This window comes from Sardina pilchardus, chromosome 10 (genome assembly GCF_963854185.1).
Source record: "Sardina pilchardus chromosome 10, fSarPil1.1, whole genome shotgun sequence".
In the NCBI taxonomy this organism is placed as follows: domain Eukaryota; kingdom Metazoa; phylum Chordata; class Actinopteri; order Clupeiformes; family Clupeidae; genus Sardina; species Sardina pilchardus.
In genome coordinates this window covers 30,171,237-30,194,842 of record NC_085003.1, presented here as the reverse complement: position 1 = coordinate 30,194,842, position 23,606 = coordinate 30,171,237, and the positions used below count along the sequence as shown (strand labels likewise).

Sequence of the window (23,606 nt, the reverse complement as noted above, 5' to 3'; positions counted from 1 at the left end):
ATGTGGCCATACTGCGCGCCTAATTGCCAGCGTAGTTTGGTGGGTCATTTTGAATCCCAGCAGGCGTCGATGCACAGCTGCAGCAATGCCCCTAAATGTGATTGGAAACACCCCCTCCATATCTCGCAAAATAGCGGCCTAATCTGCGGGCGCGTTTATTTAATCCAACAATAAATTGACCCAACTCCTATAGGATATTAGTCTAAATTGAGTGTAAACGGCCTTAATTCTGTGATAAATTGCCTCATCCAATTTCAGTATGCGTGCATAATATGATACAAAATTGGTCTTCTTTTTAACACATTATTATGCTAACAGGTGCAAACAACGGAGGTGCCGAAGTTCGTGTGTGTGTGTGTGTGTTTAGTAAGTGTGTCTGCATGAGGACCTATGTGTGTACGTGTTGAATCTGGTTGTCGGTTTTAGGAATGGAGCAGTGATCATGTTATTTTATTTTTTCTCTGAAGAGAGGATTGAAAATGAGAATACAAACAATACAAAACAAAATAGGAAATCAGATTGAAATGTAACAATATCATAAGTAATTGGTTTTGGTACATTGATGTGTTTTTGAGTGTTATTGTGTGTGTGTGTGTGTGTGTGTGTGTGTGTGTGTGTGTGGGGACAGTACACAGTAAGCGAGTGCCCAATCTCAACCTTCACCCTCACCACATCACACACATCCACCAGGTCTCAACCTCCAACATCACACACACATCCACCAGGCCTCCAATATCACCACATCACACAAATCCACCAGGTCTGCTTTTATTCCCATGGCAACTGTCCTATATGTCATAGCAACAAAGGGAGGGTCAACCCTTCACTAAGTGAATGTGCTGGAGTCTTTTGTTTGTGTTGAATGTAATGCTTTGTCTAATTAATCTTGATTGCATGTACACGCGTATGAGGACTAAAAATAGACAACAATTAAATAAAAAAATGTAAAAAATGTTCGAAGATGGTTAGTGAAAATGAGTATCTTTTGTGTTCTTGCTTAGCTAAAGAGTTCCCACCTGAACAGATCCTCTTCACACTGGATGCTATGCAATGTATAATCCTACGTACATCTTACAATAACACCAAGATCAGAACACATAACACAGACGACGACACACAGATGTGCCACAGTAGCAGTTGAGAGAATATCAGGGTTTGGTGAAAGAAAGAGCGGGTGATTTCCCAAAGAATTTCCCACATCTTGTGTTACCCCTCTGTTAAGTACAGTATGTTCTTTACCGCATTTGTCAGTGCTGGTATTGTCTTGATGCAAGCATCATGTAGGTGGGGTGCTGTGTGTGACAGATGAAAGCATCACCTGTAGGTGTGGTGCTGTGTGTGACGGAACTCTGTGTGTGTTCTCTGCACAGGAGCGGATGTTTGGCTGCAGCGTTCCTAGTCCTGGTGGAGTGACCTCCCCTCGGTACTGCCCGTCCCTGTCATGGGTCTGACATTTTCAGATGTCCAGACATCTTAATAAAGCTCCCATCAGGTCAGAACCATCATGAGAAGAGAGGGAGAGAGACTGAGAGAGAGAGAGAGAGAGAGAGAGAGAGAGAGAGAGAGAGAGAGAGAGAGAGACGGGAAGAAGGTGAGATTATACGGAAGATTTTTGGGTGAGGAGAAGGAGATGAAGAGGCTTTAACTACACCTAAGAGTAAAAAGTTTGATATAAGGTCTGTGTGTGTGTGTGTGTGTGTGTGTGTGTGTGTGTGTGTGTGTGTTTGACTGAAAGTCTCCATACATAAAGATGGGAATGGAGATGGAAATTGAGCGGTGGCCATGGTGGTAATGGGGCGACTCGAGAGCTTGAGAGCCGGGGCGATTCTGCCCTCGGCATCCGAAGGACATCTGACTCCTCAGGACACGCGTTCGTCCAGCTCCGCGTCGTTCGCAAATGATTTCCACTAATGATCCGAGCGCCGTCTCACCATCTCGCAATCCTCAATGCACAAAGCAATAAAAAGAAAAACACCTCCCTGTAGCCCGCACTCACACAATCATCAGATCTGAGGCCCTCTGCTGCCGCCAGCGCGTTGCTCTCCTCCGGTAATCAATAAAGAATCACGACGATCCTCGCCGGATCCTCCAGAGAAAGACCTAGAGGCCTGGCGGAGCTGCACGCTCGCCGCTTCACAAGCTCTCTGTGGTGGGCTGTCAGGTTGGCGACGGTGCCCGCGTGCGTTCGTCAAAGCCGCGCCGCTCTCATCCTCTGTTCTCTCTCTGCGTGTGTGTGTGTGTGTGTGTGGCGCCGAGGTTGGAATGCTGGTGCCCCCTGCAGCTTCTGAGAGCCACCGTGTCTGCGGTAGCTGAGACAGATAAAGAAAACTCAAAAGCGCACACGTGTTAAGATGGATCGCTTTGATGTCTTTTGAACCTGGAATTACACAGGTTTCACATGCGATGGGATAAGCACCATGATTTGATCTGAAATTGCTGTAGAGGTGGCACATTTCTCTGTAAGATATCCTTTTAGAATTCTGGGGATTTCAGAAACAGTTGCCACATGCACGTGTACGCTAACAAGGTGGCTAGCCTGAAACTTGTGAGGAAGGCGCCTATAGCCTATTCTCTCCGGTAACTTTGTGACATCTGAACATATTTCCGTATTGCTATTTAAATTCACAATTACCACATAAAGCCTCCTCCACTTCTTTCTTTAAAGCGGTGTTGTACTTTGACTTCTTTAAAGTTTCTAATCTAAAACTGTATAAATCTATCTGTTTTCCCCATCTTTCTCTCTCTCACTTCCTCTCTCTTTCAGTTTAAAACTGGCATCTATATGTGCCAATAGTTAATTATCTTAAGCTCCTTGACCCACGTCATAAGCAGCTGTAATGTACCACAGCGCAACATCATAAAAGCTAGTCATTAACACCCCAATTAGAATAGGCCCTCGCCACACTATATTGAGATAGCAATCATCTGCTAATGAATCCCTATGTAATTACGTACATGCATTTGGCCCTCTGGGTGCAGCTGAGAGCCTGTATGATTGCGCTTACTGACCAATAAGATGCAAATAACTGCCCATGAGAGTCCACTGTGCCTTCCAGCTTCCTTAAATGACATTAATTAGCTCGGCTATCAGTGCATCAAAAGGCTTTTCCCAGGTTGGGAGTGTCACTTAACCTTGGAGGGAACAGGTAAGATGAGGAGGGAGATGTAAATCAGGAACTCGTTATGGGTGCGTGTCATTCCTCTTAATTGGGACCAGAAGTGCCATTTATAAGGTCTTGGGCATTTGAGTGACAGGGCGACAGAGAACTTTGAGAACACTTTAAAAATATGATGCAGAATATACACGGAAGGCCAGCCAGCTATTATTTTAAATATACACGGGAGAGATGTTAAATTCCTAGTGCTGGACAGGATTTCACACAGCGGCCAATCAACAACCAACCAACCCTATTTACCGTCAAAAACAAAATCTAATAATAATAAATTGACTTTTGAGGGCAAAAAACATCAGCAACAGAACAGCCTGCAAGAGCATTTCACTGGGGTTATCAAACAGGCACCTTCCTTCATGGGTGTCTCATTGAACTATGAATCTACTTCATAGTCACTGTATTCATATATGGCTGCCATATAAATGTATGTGTACATTGTGTGTGTGTGTGTGTGTGTGTGTGTGTGTGTGTGTGTGTGTGTGTGTGTGTGTGTGTGTGTGTGTGTGTGTGTGTGTGTGTGTGTGTGTCCTACATATCCTAGCATAGGGGATCTGAGTATTAATGTTATGACTTATCAACTTCCAATGGAACAAGTGTAAAAACGCCAATATCCTGCATTGCAGCACGCGTCAGTGAGAAATAGATACATAAAAAAGACTAATGTTTTGCATGGCATGTAGGAAAAATCAATTTCTTATTACAGTCCAAAGTCTTTTCTTCTTTACTGCCTCCATTTACTCTACTATTACCTAAATGGATGGGCGAGATGGAGGCTTTGCCTGCTGCCTGCAGTGCGTCTAGCAAACGAGTCCCCAGGAGAGGAGTCCTTTAAAGCTCCAGGTACAGTAGAACAGCTGTGCTAAATGAAGCCTACACAAATGTGGACATTTAGGTGTGGAATGTCTTCCCCTTCATATGCTCTAGAATGAGCAAGGACTGCAGCAGTTCCAGTGCTGCATTTTACAAGAAAGAATGGGTCTCAGTTTGCCTGTACAAAGGAAAGGTCTCAGTCTGCCTGTGCAAAAGGAAAACACAAATTGTAATTTGCTGTAAGATCACGTGTTAAATTGTGACGTGAAGGAAACAATCTGTCACAACACAAGCTGTCCCAGAACCACATAGGAGTTATCCACTTGTCACTTTCACTCCTCTTCTCTCCCCCCTCCTCATCAGCTCTCCTCGTCTCTCTTCTGTCTTCAAGTTTGTTTGTTTTTTGGTCCAGGTCTAGTTGTGTGTAGACTTACATTTATGGGAATACGGCATCACTGCTCTATTTTCCAAGAAATAAATAACCTTTTTTTATGGAAATACAAACCCATTTCAAACACAACGAGATGTACCGTATAGTGTTACAAGATATGACAGCAACTCCTGTCCTGCACATTCTCTCTACAAAAATGAATCACGCTTGTCAATTTGTCTCCATCCCCTACTCCATCCCTTAGGCCCAATTCACACCAAAGATCCGCGACGAGACCAAACCATTTCAGAAGGAGTTGCAGCGGTGTGAATTAAATGTTGCACGTCATCACAAGCCGTCGCAAGCCGTCACAAAGCATTCATCATGTTCAGTCGCAGTTGCAAGGTTTTAGAACATCGCAGCTCATCTCGTTGCAAATCTTTGGTCTGAACCCCACTTTAGGGGAGACCAGGGACAGTGGTAATAGGGGACGGTTGTAACACTTTCAATTCCTCCAATCAAAAACAAGCTAGAGTGATGAATCTCACTGTAGTTTAGTAGATTATTTCCCCCTCTTCTTGCAAAAGTATTCATGTTCACCTGGTAACCCCCCCATATATAGCCTATATTTGTTTGCTTATGTGAAAGACGGACTTGTGAGCATGACCACACTTAATATGAACATTAGTCTGGTAGAAGTTTATGAGGATATCTATAAAGGGAAATAAAGTCCCATTCACCTCTAGTGTAATAATAGTGTGATATATAGTGTCACCTATTGTGGTCATTTTCAGGACTTTCGTCCCGGATAGAGATTTTGGCATACATCCCATGTTGTTCAATGGGGTCATATTAGTCTAGATTAGTTGAGATATTCTCCGCTAAATGAAGCGCATACAAATCTTTCTCAGGACCTAGACTATACTAAGGGCGCTTTCACACCACTAATTCGATTATTTGGTCCGCTTCAGGCAGTGAAATTGTTATTATGTAGCATATAGACTCCAGTGAGGTCCGCTTTCACACCAGAAAACGAACCAAAATTAGTCTGATTGATTTTTTTCTCAATGTTTATCTTCCGGTAGAAATCGGCGCCAATTTTGACTCACTATTTTGACCTACAGTCTATGGTTTGGACCCAAGTTCGCGTTCTCACCAGAGGTACCGCACCAGAGGTCTACTTTTGGTGCGGAGTCAAGCGGACCGAGACCTCCTCTTTTTGGAGGTCTCGGTCCGCTTGTTTTGGTGCGCACCCGAGTGCGATTAATGCTTTCACACCAACGAAAACGAACCAATCTAAGAGGTTTTGGTACGAATGGACCGTTTGGTGCGCACCAAACGATGTTGGTGTGAAAGCACCCTAAGTGCCGTGGAACTATTATTTAAAGGAACACTTCACCGTTTTTTTCATATTAAGCTACGTTATTCCCCTAATTAAGACGAGTTGATACATACCGCTCACGTTTCAATGCATGCTCTCACTGGCTCTGGCGCGCAGCGCAACTTTGATAGCACTTGCCTAACCCAATGCATTCATTAGGATCCAAACAGAGATGAAGTTACAATTGTATTATCCTATCCCACCCATAGCAATCATTTATTACCTCCGCCAAGGAGGTTATGTTTTCACCGGGGTTTGTTTGTTTGTCTGTTTGACCTGTCTGTTTGTTTGTCTGTCTGTTTGTCTGTTAGCAAGATAACTCAAAAAGTAATGGAGGGATTTCGCGATTTCTTACCGGGAAGGTCAGAACTGATCCAGGAAAAAACGATTAAATTTTGGGAGTGATCCGTAACACCGTCGGGATTCCGGAGCCGAATACGTTTTTTGCTTAGTTTTTAACTAGTAGGTCAATAACTGTAAACTTGGATTTGAATGCTGCTCCAAATTGCTGTTGGTACACAATTGTTTAATAATAATAGCAAAGATTAATTACATTTATATTCAAGTTCTATATCGTTACATTTTGTCTTAGGAAAGAAATGAGGTAAAGTAATATTTAAGTCAAACCTGATTAGTCTCTTCCACATGATGAAGAATAGTTTATTAATTCAACAATAGTATCAGATCAGAATCAGGTATCAACTGATACTCAATGCCCAAGCATCTCTATCGAGACTGAAAGAGTAAGATTGTGCATCCCTAATTATTATGTTTATCTTAATTAGCAATCAATCAATTACTCAATTAACTAATACATTAATCAATCAATCAATCAATCAATGTATTGTTATAGTGCAGTATCACCATGAAGCATGACCCTCAATACATTTTACAAAAAGATGATAGGGTATAACACACAACATTTTTTTTTTTTTTGTCAATTGCTAATATGAATATATGGGTAGAAAATAAATCAGATTTGACTAATTTGATTTTAAGAAGTACCCCTCGTAAAGTCCACAAGTTAAAATAATAATAACAATAATAACTAGAAATGCAATTCCAAGGAATTACCAGTGCATGAAAATGCAGAAATAGATAGATAATGTAGATATGGTTACTAAGGTGTAGCTAGGGTAAACATGGTGGTTGCATAGTTTACAGAGAGTTGATAGTGTGAAGGTAGACTGTTTAAAGATGAAACATTCCAGTTCTAACTTAACTAATGATTTCTATTCATGTTAAAATGTTGATTAGCTAACTTAGCTAATGATTTCTAGCAGTTACGCTAAAAATGCTAATTATGCTAGCAATGCTAACTTTACTAACAATGCTAACCAGGTTGATTAGCTAACTTAACCAATGATTTCTAGCAGCAATGCTAAAAATGCTAACTATGCTAACAATGCTAAATTTGCTAACAATGCTAACCAGGTTGATTAGCTAACTTAGTTGATGATTTTTTGCAGTTATGCTAAAAATGCTAACTATGCTAACAATGCTAACTATGCTAACCATGCTAACTAGCTAACTTGCTAGTGAGGACTTTTATTTTGAAACATTTGTTGCTAGGGTATCCATGGTGGCCACTATCAGGAAACAAGAAGTTACTGCAGTATAATCATGTTGGTTGCTATGGAAACGGTCATAAACGCTTAATTTTAATGGTTGCTATGTTGGTTGCTAGGTACATGGAGGTTTCATGTAGTTGACTGGAGGCATAGTGGATGATAACTGACAGTTGGAATGGTTGAACAGTTCAATAGTTGAGTAGTTTCAATGGTTAAATGATTTAATAGTGTATTATTGCAGTGAGGACTTTTATTTTGAAACAGTTGTGGACAGAGTAAACAGTTAACAGGATATGTAGTCTTCTGAGAGACTGTATGCTTAAAGCCAGAGAAACTGACAGTTGGTGCCCAGGTGGCCGGCCACCTGGCCTAAGATTCTAATTGCTGCCGTGATGTCATAATGAGCAATGTTAAGTCTATGGGGGAAATTGTAGTAGTTTTTAACTAATAGTTTAAAAAGTATAAAAGTTACAAAGTTGAAAAATACAAAGCAGGCATGGCATAAGCAAGACCTACGCAACAACGTTTGAATGAAGTTTCTACGTTAAACGGTTGAAGCTGAATTGCGTGCGTTAGAAGAAGAATAATAATAAGAAGAAGAAGAAGACCGAGGAAGAACAGTACAGTGCATTTTCATGCACTGTAATAATAATAATAATAATAATAATAATATACTGCAGATAATATGTGAGGTTATATGATTTGTGTATCATGTTCTTGTTTATGTTTTTTCATATTTTTCCCTCCACTACAGTCTTGGACTTGGTCAAAGAAATCTCCAAGTCAACCACTTGTGGAGGTTTTGAGTTGCTGAGTTGCTGGGTGGGACTCTTTTCCTTATTTCCTCTAGGCTGTTAGCTTTCTCATGTTGTCCATTTTCTTTCAGCCTGGTGATAAGAAAGTCGAGGAGCACAACAATGGACTGAGGTTCTTTCTTCAGGGCTATGTTCTGCAGGCACATGATGTGGTCATAGCACTCATCCACAAGCTTGTCCTGGAGTTTCTTAGACTGAAGCAGAATTTCCTCAGTGCGAGCTTTCATGTCTACACCCTTGCCATATTTTTCCTCATACTCTTTTCTCAGATTGTCTGCTGTTTTTTTTACCTTGCGGATTACTTGAACAAACATTTTGTCATCTTTGGTGTGGTTTCTGTAGGAGCAATGTCTAGTGCATACCTTGCAAAGATAATCTCCATTCCTTGATTTCTTCATCATATCACACATCCACAGCATGTCTTTACTGACCAGTGTGCATCCTGGGAAGTGGCAGTTTTCCTTGCAGTTTTCACAGCGTGTTGCATTTTCATTGCATTGTTTTAAAACGGTCTTAATAGCCACTGCATCAATGTACAATTCATCAACCTCAATTTCAAAGTTTTCATTGTTATCCAGTCTTTCTTTTTGAGTCAGGAGGATAGCCTTTATTTGTTTTAGTTTCTTCTGCTCTTCCTCCTCATAGGCAATACGCTGCTGTAAGTTGATAACACAAGCCTCAAGTGACTTCCACTGTCTCAGAACATCTTCCGTCATCCTCCGACCTTTTTCCTCTGTTTGGTCAAGAAACTTCAAAAAATCTGTCATGCTGTTTTCTCCCAAACACCAATCTGTTTTGTATTTTTTTACTGCATCTGCCCCTTTGTTCTTCAATTTGTTTGGAAACCCGTTGTTGAATGGAAAATAAACCGGATCTCCTTTTGGAGTTCTTGCACAGGGAATATCAGCTGCATTGATGGCATTAAGAGCATCTTCAGGATGGTCCTCTTGCGAATATGTGATAAAGGCCACAATTTTCCTCTCCAAATTCTTGCCAAAAATGGACAGAATTGCATCAAATATGTACTGCTGTGCTGCGGTCAATCTATGCTGCGATTCTTTCACAACTACGCCAACAGAGGCAAGTCTTTCAATGCCTGCATAGGATGAGAACAGTGTGAGCAAATCTTTAGCAATTTTCTCATCCTTTTCTTTTCCTTTTGGTCCAGTTGCTCCAAATCCTGGGGTGTCAATGATGTTTATAGAGGTTGGGCCATCAGTGTTTACGGTATACACTGTAATGGCAGATGTCTGAGATTCCGCCTGACTTTTCGTCACCTCTTCTGTGATCTCAAACCACACTTTGTCTTCAAACTTCACCCCCAGTATGTAGTTGACCATTGTGTTGATGAGGGTGGTCTTCCCTGTTCCTGTTTCTCCAACAATCAAAATCGTTTTGCTCTTTTTTTCTGGATTGACTTTTCCAAATCTCCATCTTCTTACCAGCGAATCAGCCGAGTCTTTGCTCTCAATTTGTGATACCCATACATTTCCATCCAAATATTCTCTCTCTGTAAGGAGTTGATAGCAGGTAAGATGTTCTTCCTTATTCAAAAGAAGGGTTTTTTGCTTGTCTTCTGTGAGTGATGCAATGTAACTGGAAAAGGTGTTGAGTGACACATTAAAATCAATATAGCTCTATCTAGGGTTACAATTTCCTTGGATAGTCTTCCCATAGAGACTTAACTTTTCATTATTGTATGAAGAACGCTTTGGACAAAGGCGTCTGCCAAATTTCCATAACCATAACCATAATGTTCTGTGTGTCAAATTGTTTTTGAACAATTACCAAACAACAAATGAAGCCTTCTGTGCCCGACCATTCTAATTTCGTTAACTTTAACAATGACCAATCGTCAAATCCTCAGCTGTCCAGTGACTGATTTTATTTGTACATCTTCCCTATATAATCCTGACAACATAAGTTTCAATTTGATATGATTGGTTAAGGGGTTTATGGTACAAAATGTTTTGGATACCTGAAGATGAGTCATGAAAAAATAGTGTCACTTCAGTCAGTACATTTGAGATGGACAGCCGGATGCTACCTGCTCTTTGTTGGAGTTAACCTCAAACCACACAGCTGGATAAACTGAGGTAATATATGTTTCTACATTGTTTCTAGTTATGGGTTGTCTTAATTTGTAGACCTAAAACCATGTTATTTGGCAGTAATATGCTTTCATCAGTGTCAACATTATGGCATATAGCAAGCGCAAGTACATCTCATGTAAACTTGTAAGCTAGCTGCATTACTCTGAACTGCTTGCTATATTCTCGTTTGCTTTTGATTTTTTCTTTTGACAATGTAATTTGAAAGCCTGTTAGTATAAAACTGCAAGTAAGTTTATTTTCTAGTAACAATTTGTTTTATATTGGCAAGTCAGTAGGCTATAATAGCATAGGCCTACCATAGCTGAATAAATCAATGGACACCGCATTCACATTACATGAGTCACGTTACGTTGTCTGACATGAAAAATAGTTGATCACTATTTTTACTCCTCTCATTATGTAGTTATAGAAAAAGCGATGTGAAATCACAGATTCTACCAGTAATGTCATTAACTTATTAGCTTTTGTAAGGTTGTTACATTGCTAGGCAGTTTGTAGGGAACTAATTTAAGGTGGGTACACACAACGATGTTATAAGTCACAACCGATTTCTTATCTGTGAGAGACCTCACACATGAAGATAAAAAAAAGTCTTTGATTGAACAGTTTTGATCGTGTTGTGTGTGTTGTGCTCCAAGATTCCAAATACAGCACACCACAGACATAAAGATTTATGTACAGTAGCCTACTCTGACTGACCTGTGGGGTCCGTGTAATGCTTATCAGTTCAATTTTCTAAACACAAACAGACAATTGGAAAAACAGAAAAATGGATTCCAGCATCCAATTCTTCTTTTTTTCCCACCTTGACAAATTACAAAAATTGTGTTTGGGTTCCAACTATTCAATAGGCCTACTGCAATGATATTCTCTCCCTCGTTCCAATAGGAATGCTTGGTTATTATTGTGGGTGTGTCTGGATGTTTACTGGGTGGGCATTCCAGAAAACTTGGGGCAATACCGACGCTGGATAACTACGAGAAAAGCTCTGCAATGTAAACTATAAGCCCTTTTTTCATTGAAAGACGCACAGTTTGCGGGAAGAGGAGATGTTTTTTGCCGCATCGTGTACATGTATCTAAAAAGGAGGCGAAAATGTGCCGGCCTGTTATGCCTGTTCCTATGGGGGACCAGGAGGCAGGACCAGCTGGCAAACCGATTGCATTTCGTGCTACAGTCAGGCCCGGGGTGGCTAATCGGGAGATGCGGGAGGATTCCCGGTGGGCCGTTAACGTTTTGGGCCGGTCTGAATTGTGAGCTTAAATTTTGTTTCTGAAGTCCATTTGCTGCGCCCTCGCGGCACTTCAGCAGCCTGGGCTGTGCGATTGCGGCCCCTTACCTTTTCCAAATATTAACAAAACTGTTCGGAAATCTCAACCACCCATATGGAAAAAGAAATAGAAAAAACATACTGCCAGCAATGTGTTATACAAAACTTGTATGATTTACTCTTGAGTGGCCCCTTTCTCATGTTCCTCATACATGTCATAGCCCTTACAGTTTACAAAGTTTTATATGTTTCAGGTTACACAGATTTACTAAGGATCTTATAATGGTCTTATATGGGACAAGCTTCCAACCCATATGGAAAAGAAATAGACTAATCATACACAATTTTACCATGTTTATCTGAATCCTGATAGATCTTTATATGACAGTGAAACCATTATAAGATCCTTTGTAAATCTGTGTATGACATTGTATGAGGAAAATGAGAAAGGGGGCACTTTCAAGAGTAAATCATACAAGTTTTGTATTTAAAACACATTGTTGGCAGTATAAGTTTTTTCTATTTCTTTTTCATATAGGCAAGTAGCCTATTTGCAATAATCTACAGGAGTAGCCTAAATTAATAACCCCTTCTCCAGTTGCACGGCCCTGACGAACTATGTAGGCTATGCAGCAGAGACATGTAATAGGCTAATAATTAATTTTACTGTAAGAACCCCCAATATCAAAAGCCCTCAAAAATAAAATAGGCTATCTTTAAAATATGTAGCCTATTGGGTCCTCCTTTGAAGATAATGTTCAGTTTCAGTGAGTAGCCCTGTGAGAGAAACTATAGGCTAGAAGAGCGTTAAATCCGACAGACAGTGAAAGTGTCAAAGTGTCAAAATAAAATTTTGTTCAACTTTGAGGGACTGCTATGACCATGCAGGACCATCCAGACTACTCGTGGTGATTATTCTAGTTCTTGAGCAATGAGCTTGTGAACTTTGACAAAAAAAAGAGGCAGAACAAATTTGACACCCCCCTACCCCCGTAAAACTGGCTGTTACTTGAAAAGTGTTGATCTTAGCACAAAAACATTTTACAGAGTGTCTCCTCAATAACATAGGTATGCATGGTATTTTTTTCAGATTTTTTTGAGACGCAAGTGTGTGCGCTCTGGTTGAAATGACGTGGAATGACCTGCCTATGAATTAAATTATTTCCAGATTCCACTCTGATGTACTGTAGGTAGCTAGCCTACTAGTCTTCCAAGCTCAAGAACAATAAAAAATGTCAAACTAGCAACTAATCAGGGTGGTAATTAGTATAATAATTGTATTAGCTCAGAGGAGGGTATTCCTATATTATCCTATCCAGTGAACGCGCATCTCAACCCCCCTCCCCCCACCGCTGGGCCGCTAGAACTTGTAATTTCCCGGTAATAATAAGTGTCCCACTTTCAGCCCTGGCTACATTCAACGTTAAATGACTGCAAGCTTTATGGATTTAAAGATTGACATAATGTGTTGTCCCTGCTATTGCTGCTTTTGATCAGTCAGATCACTCAGAACCTCGTCGGCTAATGTGCCGCCTCCAGTATGAAACCTCGGACCGAACCGCAAAAAAGACGGGTAAATTGCCAGAGTGCTGTCCAGTGTGAAAGCACCTATCCTCCACCCATACACAGGACCACTTGAGGCTGCCACAGACGTGACAAGTTGATTTGTCCCTTCTCTTCCTAGTCTTGGATAACCAAGCCTGTGTGTATGGTACGCTCTGTGCAAAACTTGTATAATGACGAGATGCTTGCCCCCCTGTTCAGTCCAAATTTGTCTGTAAGACGTTTTGCCCTTGCCTGCAATAACCCACATTCTCAAACTTGCCCGTTAGTAGTCTAAGCTATAACCCACATTTTTTTTATAATTATATATTTGTGAAGTTATCCAGCGTTGCCGTGTCTGCCCCAAGTCTTTTGGAATACCCGCCTAGTAAACATCCAGACACATACCCACGATAATAACCAACCAATCATTGCTAACTAGGTGGAACGAGGGAGAGAGTATCATTGCATTATAGATGAGTTCGACCATCGGGGTACTTTCCGTTATTTTGGAACATCCGGGCATTTTTAGGGGATAGAAAAATTAAGAGCGCCACTCACTTGCATTAGAATGAGGCATAGCCGTGACACTAAACACCTCCTCTTAAATTTACAAGGCAGTTTTTCTCAGTCGCTTTGGTACGTTTCTCGAATCTTCCTTGAAATTTCCTTGAGCACTTCGACTCGGCGCAGTAATATCATCACTCTTGCACTTTCAGTTTGGAGTGAGGATATTACTGCGCCGAGTCTAAGTGCTCACAAGTGTTATTCCGCCACACAACAGTTATCCCTCTTACCTGCTTAGAAATGCACCACGTTTTATTTTGTCTCACCATACTTGGTTGTAGGACTACTCGTGTAACTGTATTTTAATAGGGAAAACATGGAGGTGTTTGGTCGCTTCTAACTGCATCTGTGTTTGGATCCTAATGAATTAACTGGGCTAGCTAAGTGCTATCAAAGGGTGCGTTCGTAAATTGCACTCCGAGCGCTCCGAGCACACTCTGAAACTTTTTTAACCGTTCGTAAATTCAGAGTGTGGATGGAATTATTGTTCGTTTATTCAGAGCGTCACACTCTCGGAGCGCCCAGAGCGTACTCTGGGCACTCCAGCTGAAAGGACAGAGTAGCAGAGTGTGACGTCACATCAGTCAGCTAGTAACGAATCTAGTTACCTACGTAACGTTAACAGGTTAGCATTTTAGTGCTAGTGCTAGAAGAACGTTTCCAAGTTGACATTACAAGCGTTGCTCATCAAGATTATGTAGACGGTTTAAATAACTGCTCTCACATTGTTCTTCATCATCACTGGCAAGAAAGCTCTTGCATCAGTGGAATTGAGTTTTGAATAATACATAAACCCTGTTTCAAAAGTGCCGTAGTGGCGTCCATATTGTAAACATAAACACAAATAATCGTTCGTAAATTCACTGGGAGTTAGAATGCTCGTCTTTTTCGAACTTCAGAGCGTTATTCTATTTTTCAGAGTGTCAGATTGAATTTACGAACGCACCCAAAGTAGCGCCGCCCGCCAGAGCCAGTGAGTGCTCGCATTGAAATGTGAGAGTATGTATCAACTCGTCTTAGTAAAGGGAATAACGTAGTTTAGTATGAAAAAAAAAACGGTGAAGTGTTCTTTAACACTCGTGCGCTTTCCCCTAAAGAGGCGTGGCCATTCTGAACTGAGTGGTGTGTGACATATAACTGATCTCATCTATTGAATAATTAAAGCCCAGACGCAATTTCATAATTTTCTAAATTTCTGACCCTCTGAATAGAAAATTGGTAAACAGTTTAAAGATCCAATTTTTTTTAATTTGTCAAGGTGGGGAAAAAAATTGGAATCCATTTTTCTGTTTTTCCAAATGTCGGTTTAGAAAATGTAACTGATAAGCGCTACGCTGTGTGCAGGGGCATGGGACGTAGAGACCCCAGAAGAGTTTTACAAGTTTCTGGGATTGATCATTTCATGGGGTTTACTCCCCCCCCCCCCCCCCCCCCCCCCCCCATATCAATTGCTACTGGGAAACCAAGTCTTTGCAAGGATTGTGGGCCAAATTGTTTATGTCATGTAATCGTTTTAAGGCTCTGCATGTAGTAGATCAAGCTACTGTATCATTGACAGTATAATTTGCTTACATACAAATAAATGGTTTATAGACCATACATCTAACATTGTTTCTTATTAGTTTTTATGCATACTTCTATGTTGTTGGTGAGAAAGAGAATGCAAATTCTGTCAACATTCTAAATCCTGTTTCCTGTATGTTTTTACACTGATCACTAAATTTATCATAACTTTTGAAAGGTTCATCATATTCCAATTCAGTTTTGTTGTTGTTGTTGTTAACACTAGAAGTGCCATGCCATTCTGACCCACTTATACCTAGAAGTGAAATTTTGACCAGTTTTGGATTAACATTTGGGAGGATTTTTTTTTTCTCAATAAATTAGTGTTTTTGTGTGAGGAGGTCATCCAACACCAAAAATTGAATGTTTGGCACGGGCACACAAGGGCTAACCAGATCCAACATGTAACCTTAAACAGTATGTACATGTACACCTTAACCAAATCCAACATATAACCTTATTAACCATACTTTGCAGTTTACAGAGATAATCTGAACATCTGTAGATAATGGGGACTATTCAAATGTGGGGGGGGGGGGGATTCAGGAGGTATAGAAATGGCATTTACTTGTGTTTAGCCCCCACTACAGTCTTGGTCTTGGTCACAGAAATCTCCTCAAATGTGTGCCTAATTGAAGTCAAGCACTTGTAGAAGGTTTGAGTTGCTGGGTTGACGGGTGGGACTCTATTTCTTATTTCCTCTAGGTTGTTAGCTTTCTCATGTTGTCCATTTTCTTTCAGTCTGGTGATGAGACCGTCGAGGAGCACAACAATGGACTGAGGTTCTTTCTTCAGTGATATGTTCTGCAGGCACATGATGTGGTCATAGCACTCATCCACAAGCTTGCCCTGGAGATTCTTAGACTGAAGCAGGATTTCTTCAGTGCGAGCTTTCATGTCTACATCCTTGCCATATTTTTCCTCATACTCTTTTCTCAGATTGTCTGCTGTTTTTTTTACCTTGCGGGTGACTTGAACGAACATTTTGTCATCTTTGGTGTGGTTTCTGTAGGAGCAATGTCCAGTACATACCTTGCAAAGATAATCTCCATTACTTCTCTTCATCATTTGACACATCCACAGCATGTCTTTACTGACCAGTGTGCATCCTGGGAAGTGGCAGTTCTCCTTGCAGTTTTCACAGCGTGTTGCATTTTCATTGCATTGTTTTAAAATTGTCTTAATAGCCACTGCATCAATGTACAATTCATCAACCTCAATTTCAAAGTTTTCATTGTTATCCAGTTTTTCTTTGTGAGTCAGGAGGATAGCCTCTATATCTTTTAGTATCTTCTGCTCTGCCTCCTCTTTGGCAATACGCTGCTGTAAGTTGATAACACAAGCCTCAAGTGACCCCCGCTGTCTCAGAACATCTTCCGTCATCCTCAAACTTTTTTCCTCTGTTTGGTCAAGAAACGTCAAAAAATCTGTCATGCTGTTTTCTCCCAAACACCAATCCTTTTTGTATTTTTTTTGTGGGTGTGCCCCTATGTTCTTCAATTTCTTTGGAAACCCGTTGTTGAATAGAAAATGAACAGGATCTCCTGTTGGAGTTCTTGCACAGGGAGTATCAGCTGCATTGACGGCATTAAGGGCATCGTCAGGATGGTCCCCGTGCGAATATGTGATAAAGACCACAATGTTGCTCTCCAAATTCTTGCCAAAAATGGACAGAATTGCATCAAATATGTACTGCTGTGCTGCGGTCAATCTATTCTGCGATTCTTTCACAACTAGACCAACAGAGGCAAGTCTTTCAATGCCTGCATAGGATGAGAACAGTGTGAGCAAATCTTTAGCAATTTTCTCATCCTTTTCTTTTCCTTTTGGTCCAGTTGCTCCAAATCCTGGGGTGTCAATGATGTTTAAAGAGGTTGGGCCATCAGTGTTTACGGTATACACTGTAATGGCAGATGTCTGAGATTCCGCCTGACTTTTCGTCACCTCTTCTGTGATCTCAAACCACACTTTGTCTTCAAACTTCACCCCCAGTATGTAGTTGACCATTGTGTTGATGAGGGTGGTCTTCCCTGTTCCTGTTTCTCCAACAATCAAAATGGTTTTGCTCATTTTTTCTGGATTGACTTTTCCAAATCTCCGCCTTCTTACCAGCGAATCAGCCGAGTCTTTGTTCCCAATTTGTGATACCCATTCATCTCCATCCAAATATTCTCTCTCTGTAAGGAGTTGATAGCAGGTAAGATGTTCTTCCTTATTCAAAAGAAGGGTTTTTTGCCTGTCTTCTGTGAGTGATGCAATATAACTGGAAAAGGTGTTGAGTGACACAATAAAATCAATATAGCTCTATCTAGGGTTAATACTTTTCATTATTGTATTGGTTTTATTTGTATGTCGCTTTGGACAAAGGCGTCTGCCAAATTGCCATAACCATAACCATAATGTTCAACAGTATGTGTCAAATTGTTGTTGAACAATTACCATACATCACCTTAACCACATTCAACACATAATACTGTATGTACATGTACACCTTAACCAAATCCAACACATAACCTTACTAACCATACATTGCAGTTTACAGAGATAATCTGAACATCTGTGATGATGGGGACTATCCAAGTAGTTACACTTTCAAGTGTTTGACAGCTGAGTTTGATTTCACACTTACCTGCTTGCCATACTTGTGGACGCAGACTGAAATGGCCAATGCTGGATTCTGACAAAAATTGAAGTTAAACACAGGCTGATTGGTTTACAGTCACTATGTACACATATATTAATTTATTGTACGCCAGCCCCCTTAAAATTTCATGCAGCACCTAGTTAAAAATGAAAAAGGAAAGAGGAGGTATTGCAGTCGAAGCAGGTATTGAACATATCATTCACCTTCGACTGCAATACCTCCTCTTTGCTTTTTCATTTTTAACTAGGTGCTGCAATACCTCAAATAAGTGGATATGGGATGGGTTGACATGGCTCCTAGAGACAACATAAAAGAGAGTTGCTCATTCTAGGCCCTATGGTTTTCGAGATATTCACAGAAAACTGTAGGTGTACAGCCCATGTCAACCTATCCCATATCCACTAATTTGAGGTAGAGCATTGCCTAGTTAAAAATGAGTTGTATCTGTGAATGCATGGCAACTGTTGTGGAATTCCATTCATGGGGGTCATATCAGCTACACAGGCATGCACTCACGCAATCGTTTAAACACACCCACGCTCACACATTGTTACAACTTGATGCCAGCATTAAAGAGTGTGGTAGCCTACCGCTGTATGTCCTAAAGCTGGGCATACACTGCGATTTTTGGCCCATTTTGCCACGATTTTTGAGTCGTGCGACTATTTTGGGGATCGGGCCGAATTTTGGCTCAGTCGTGCGTCTCGCATCGTGTAGTATACATGGGGTAACGAGAAGCGATTACCACCTCACGACCACCTCCCGACCACCTCCCGATCGATCGGGAGAATATCAAACCGGTTTGAAATCCTGGTCGCCCCTCGTGAGTCTATCGCACTGTTGAAGCACTGTTACGAGCTGATTTACCTCAACCTGTCACACCTCACATGCGCGAACACAGATACGGACAACAAAATAAACGGTGTTGCCATAGTCTGCTTATTTTAAGTGACTTGGGCTTGATTTTGTGTGAAGTTGCTGGTTGCACGCAGCGCCTGCCCTACACAGAGGGCATTTTGAACCTAGGCTATGCAGCTGCGTCGACTCTACACTGTAGGCTCCTCTATGACCACCTCAGAAATGTAACAGAGGTTCGGGGAGGGGATGCTATAACTTTTTGGGGTTGTGTCTTTATTATGGCTTATTTTCAGAGACCTGCTGCTTATTTTTCCTCATGTGACCTGGCAACACTGAAAGCAATTAGACAACACGAAGCCGCATGGCAGCACAGCTGATAAAGTTCCAGATAAAAGAGTCCGACGAGTTGGATATGGACGTACAGTGTGAGCAGTCAAATCGCATCCGACCATCGGATCGTGTAGTGTGAGAACAGGAATCGTGAGCTGCCCCTGCGAATTCACTCGCGCAGTATGAGCAGCAGTTATACCGCGATGGAAAAAATCGCACAGTGTATGCCCAGCTTAACAGGATGCGATGCAAGCAATCATTAGCGATGAAATGAATTTAATTAACCAGTCTTTTTTTAATGGTTGACCTGCCGATAATATTTGTCATCGTAATGTTACAAGATGTTAGAGTTTTTACATGAATTCATCAAAAAGAACTGATGCCACTGGCCATTTGGCTACCCTGCTGTAGGCAGAATTGCTTTGTAGAAAGTAAATTCTTACTTTAATCTTACAGTAAAAGAATGACAAGGAAAACACCCTTTGGTTTGAGCTGTGCCCCACTGTACACATACTGTGCCCCCCCTTCTTCTCCTTGCCCCCTAAAACTTCCTGTCACTATATGCTTTCAAATGTAACATGGTTTAACTGCTATTTTGCAGTAGAAGTGACATTTCTGTCACTGTGAAAGGAAACTAACATAATTTGGAATATTTTAGTTCTAGGCCCTATTCCTTTTATGTGAACACTTAAACTGACTAATTATGCTTTCATTAGGACACTATTCACTGCACTACACTATTCACGCGACGCAAGTCACCCAAACTGACGTTTAAAAAGCGAGAGGCGCGGAAAAGCGCGCTGTTTGCATCCCTGGGTTAAGAACCAAACCAGCTTTTGTTCATATATACACTCAAATCACTACTGAAAAATGTATGATTACAAATCAATCAAGTAATAAAATGCTCTACATTAAGTCACCTGGTAAACGATTATTAGCACCCAATAAACGGCTCTGGGCATTCGTAAACGACGCTTCAAATACGAAAAAATGAATGCCTGGTTCCCAGACCTCATCTCAATCAAGATCGTAGGCTACTGGACTGGCTCCCCCTGATTCCCTTCAAACTTTTTTTCAAATACAACTATTTAACCCTTTATGGGGCAAAAAAACATATGTAGTCACTTCCACACACACTGAAAATTCCCTCCCCCTGCCTCCATTTGAAGTTGTAGAGTCATGTGGTTTTCTCTCAGCCAATTAGGGAAGATCAAGCTATCTTACAAATATTGACATCATAGCATCTGACCAATCAGCAGTGGACTACAGCACCTCAAACACAGGCATCTGGCAGAAATCACATATTTTAGGTTTTTGAACCTGGCTCATCCCACAACTATCATAATAGCATCAAAACTAAACATTAAAGATTGAGATTGTTGTTATTTGCATAGCATTTTTAAAAATGAGCTTATTGTTTGGCTAAAAACTAAATGCACTATATTTGATCATACGCCCTATTCACATAAGTGGCACAAGTGTCCATTTTTACACATATGCCTGATATATGTATCTTTTTTTAAATATTATTAAATGGCACACAGGTGCTTATTGTTAGTGTGAAACCTAGTACTGTGTGCATTTATTTTAATGACTCAATACTGGTTAGTGATAAAACACAATTATGAGCAAATATAAGTGGTAATTTAGTGATTATAGTTGTATTTCGGTTTTTATGCACTGGTACATAGGAGTATAGCATTCATAGTACTAGGCACCTGTGTATGCCATTCATGCCATTTAATTATATTAAAAAGATACATGGTACACGAGTCCATGTACCAAGTTTGGTTTTGATACATGCAGGGGTTGCTGAGATATAAGCTCACTTTCTGTCTGGCGGCTTCGCAAAATGGGCAAAAATGAAAGAAAAAGAAAAAAGAAGAAAAAACTCAAATGGGTTGGTGAGGCATCAGCTGAGGATGCTCTGTGTCAAGTATGGTGTTGATCGGAGATTTTTTTTTCAAATTCACCCTCTGTTCCCCCCCCCCCCCCCCAGACGGGCAAGGACATATATATGGTAACTTCATTGACCATGATTTGCTATGCCAAGATGGAAAAAAAAAAAAAAAAAAAAAAAAAACATTATTTATGTCCTGAAACATCACCCATTAACTTTCTGAAGTTAAAATTTAGAATTTCCAAAGATTTCAATGAGTGCCCTATAAAGGGTTAAACTTCATTTATTATTTTAATATTTCATATAAAATAATTCAATGTTTCAAATATTCGTGGTGTGAGCGTGTTAGCTGTGTGGTGCGTCCGTTTTCATTTCGGCTCCAGTGTTAACAGGTTAGACTACAATCCTGATACATGGCTATCAGTAGCGGCAAAACTAAGTAAATGATAATTCAATAATTTCATGAGAGACATGCGTTGGATGAAAAGGTAAATACCCTAGGCTAATCTTACATACAGTACCAACTTTATTCCTCTCAGAAATCAATCCATTTTTCTTCAGTAACGTTAGGCTTTTTTTAAAACATTGCTAAAGTTCCCCTCTCAGCTTCATAAATCAACTATATCTGTCAAATCCGGTGGAAGCTTAAATTATTATAAATAAATGCATATCATTCATCATATTTTTTTAACACAGTTTATGTCAGTTGAGGAATTAAACGTACACTATGTAGTTTTTGCTCCCATCTAGTGGTTAAATTTGATTTTGCATGCACGCTCTAGCGCCACACGTTTTCAAATGTGCGTTGCAACAATGGCTAGAGCTACGGGAAGTTGAATGGGTCGAGATTCATTCAAGATGTCTTCTACCACTTCATCGAGTTTTCTTTCCGGTGATGATGTAAGTTATTCCAAACTTCTTTGAATAATTTATATGATCATGTATGAGTAATTACTCCTCGAGCAACATAGTGAATTACGTTGTCATGCTTATATTGTTCTTACATTAGCTTACTATCGTAATATTAGCATAGCAGCAGCTAACAACTTGACATGACAGTATAGGCTAATACTTGTATTGCTCTAAAGGCATGAACTATGTCACTAAGTGCAGTGCTTGTCTGTAGGTTAAGTATGACCGTCTTCACGCTGCTTCTCTGTGTAACGTGAAATGCAAAAACGTGTTTTTCCCTAGCGGTAGTGTTTAGCGGTAGCGGTAGTGTTTTATGTCCCTCTCGGCAGTTCATATTTTTCCATACACCGGAAAGACATGGAAGCCTTCCTGTGAACGTCCCTTTCAATGTAAATGCCGGGAAGTGATTCTTCGGCCAGTAGGACAAGTCAGATCATTGGCATATGTTATTTTACACCAAAGAGGATCTATATATGAATGAAGACGTTGACTTGAGGTACTAAAACACTTAAAATCCTACATAATGTACCTTTAAGGATATGAGAAAAAGGACCGGTATCATTAAGTTCAATGATAATTGTGCTGCGTTCAGTCTAAGATGGCGGAGGGGCATGGGCAAATTGAGTGGAAGTGCATAGGCGGGTGGAGCCAGGCTAATAAATGCTTGGGCCAGCACTGAAATAAAGCCTATTTGTTTTATGTGGTAGGATGAATCAGCATGGAACTAGTGTAGTGCATTGACGATGACATTAGCTATTGTAAAATGTAAGACACAGCAGACAATTAAAGTTTTGAGAACTTGACTGTAAATCTGATCTGAGAAATGCACCAAAGTGACAAAACTATGCTGCAGATGTTTATTTTCTCATCAGAAAAAAAAAAGTCAGTTATACTTACATAGAACTGCTGGTAGGTTGGGTTTTTACTAGGAAAGAGAACGACAGTTGCAAAAAAGCATTTTATCTTTTTTCAAACAATAAGCAAAGGACAGTAACAATAGTATAAGTGGACCAATGCACTCAGTTATGTTTGCTTACTGAAATATAAAAATAACTATCAGTCACTTCCTGGTAAAATATATTATCTCATTTGATGGGGCTCAGTAAGATAATTGCAGATTATTAAATAGAATGTCATATACTAATTCAGTATTTAAATACATAATAATATCACATGGATTTGTGTTGATATTTTAAGTGTATGTAGTCTGGGTATATGCAATTCTGAGAGAGTTACTGTATACTAATTGATTTCTTAACTTAAATATTGTCTCACCTTCTTATATTGATTGTATTAAGTATGTTTAAGTATGGAATAAGTCATTTACAAACACTCAAATAATGATGACATTATTGTTATTATAATATTGTCTACTGTTGCCTACCTGAGTTCCAGGGATGAGAGGAAGAAATATCCACTGAAGTGTAGTAAAAATGTGTTCCTTGTTTAATCCAAACACCTTTATAGCCTTGACAGCTCCACCTATTGCCATTGTTGGTCATGTGATTTCAAGTAACTGAAACTTGAATAAAAAAAATGAACCGGTAACCTGAAATAACCTGTTCTTGCATGTGTGGATGTTATGTATCCAAAAGCACGGTTGATCTGTGCGTGCCGAGACCAACTTTTGATTCTTTGATAAGAACAGCAACTTTCTGTCTGATCAACTGAGCCACTGATCAACAAATGTAATGATTTTTAAGACCTCTAAGAATAAAAATTAAGACCATTACCACGACAAATAGGCTATATAAACACTCTAGGCTGTTCAGTTTAACAAAGCACA

At 40.2% G+C, this 23,606-nt stretch overlaps 2 protein-coding genes across 2 annotated transcripts; both read right to left on the bottom strand.

Moving 5' to 3' along the window:
- Positions 1-7,954: 7,954 nt before the first annotated feature.
- Positions 7,955-10,113, bottom strand: LOC134093460 (uncharacterized). The gene is made up of 2 exons (XM_062546512.1): positions 10,099-10,113; positions 7,955-9,757 (listed from the first exon to the last, which is right to left on the bottom strand). The coding sequence occupies exons 1-2, from the start codon at positions 10,111-10,113 to the stop codon at positions 8,072-8,074; spliced, it is 1,701 nt and encodes a 566-aa protein (XP_062402496.1). The 3' UTR covers positions 7,955-8,071.
- A 5,390-nt stretch (positions 10,114-15,503) lies between these two features.
- Positions 15,504-23,231, bottom strand: LOC134094191 (uncharacterized). Its single transcript, XM_062547620.1, has 4 exons — positions 23,205-23,231; positions 22,718-22,745; positions 17,806-17,853; positions 15,504-17,439 (listed from the first exon to the last, which is right to left on the bottom strand). The coding sequence occupies exons 3-4, from the start codon at positions 17,814-17,816 to the stop codon at positions 15,741-15,743; spliced, it is 1,710 nt and encodes a 569-aa protein (XP_062403604.1). The 5' UTR covers positions 17,817-17,853; positions 22,718-22,745; positions 23,205-23,231; the 3' UTR covers positions 15,504-15,740.
- Between the last annotated feature and the right edge of the window lie 375 nt (positions 23,232-23,606).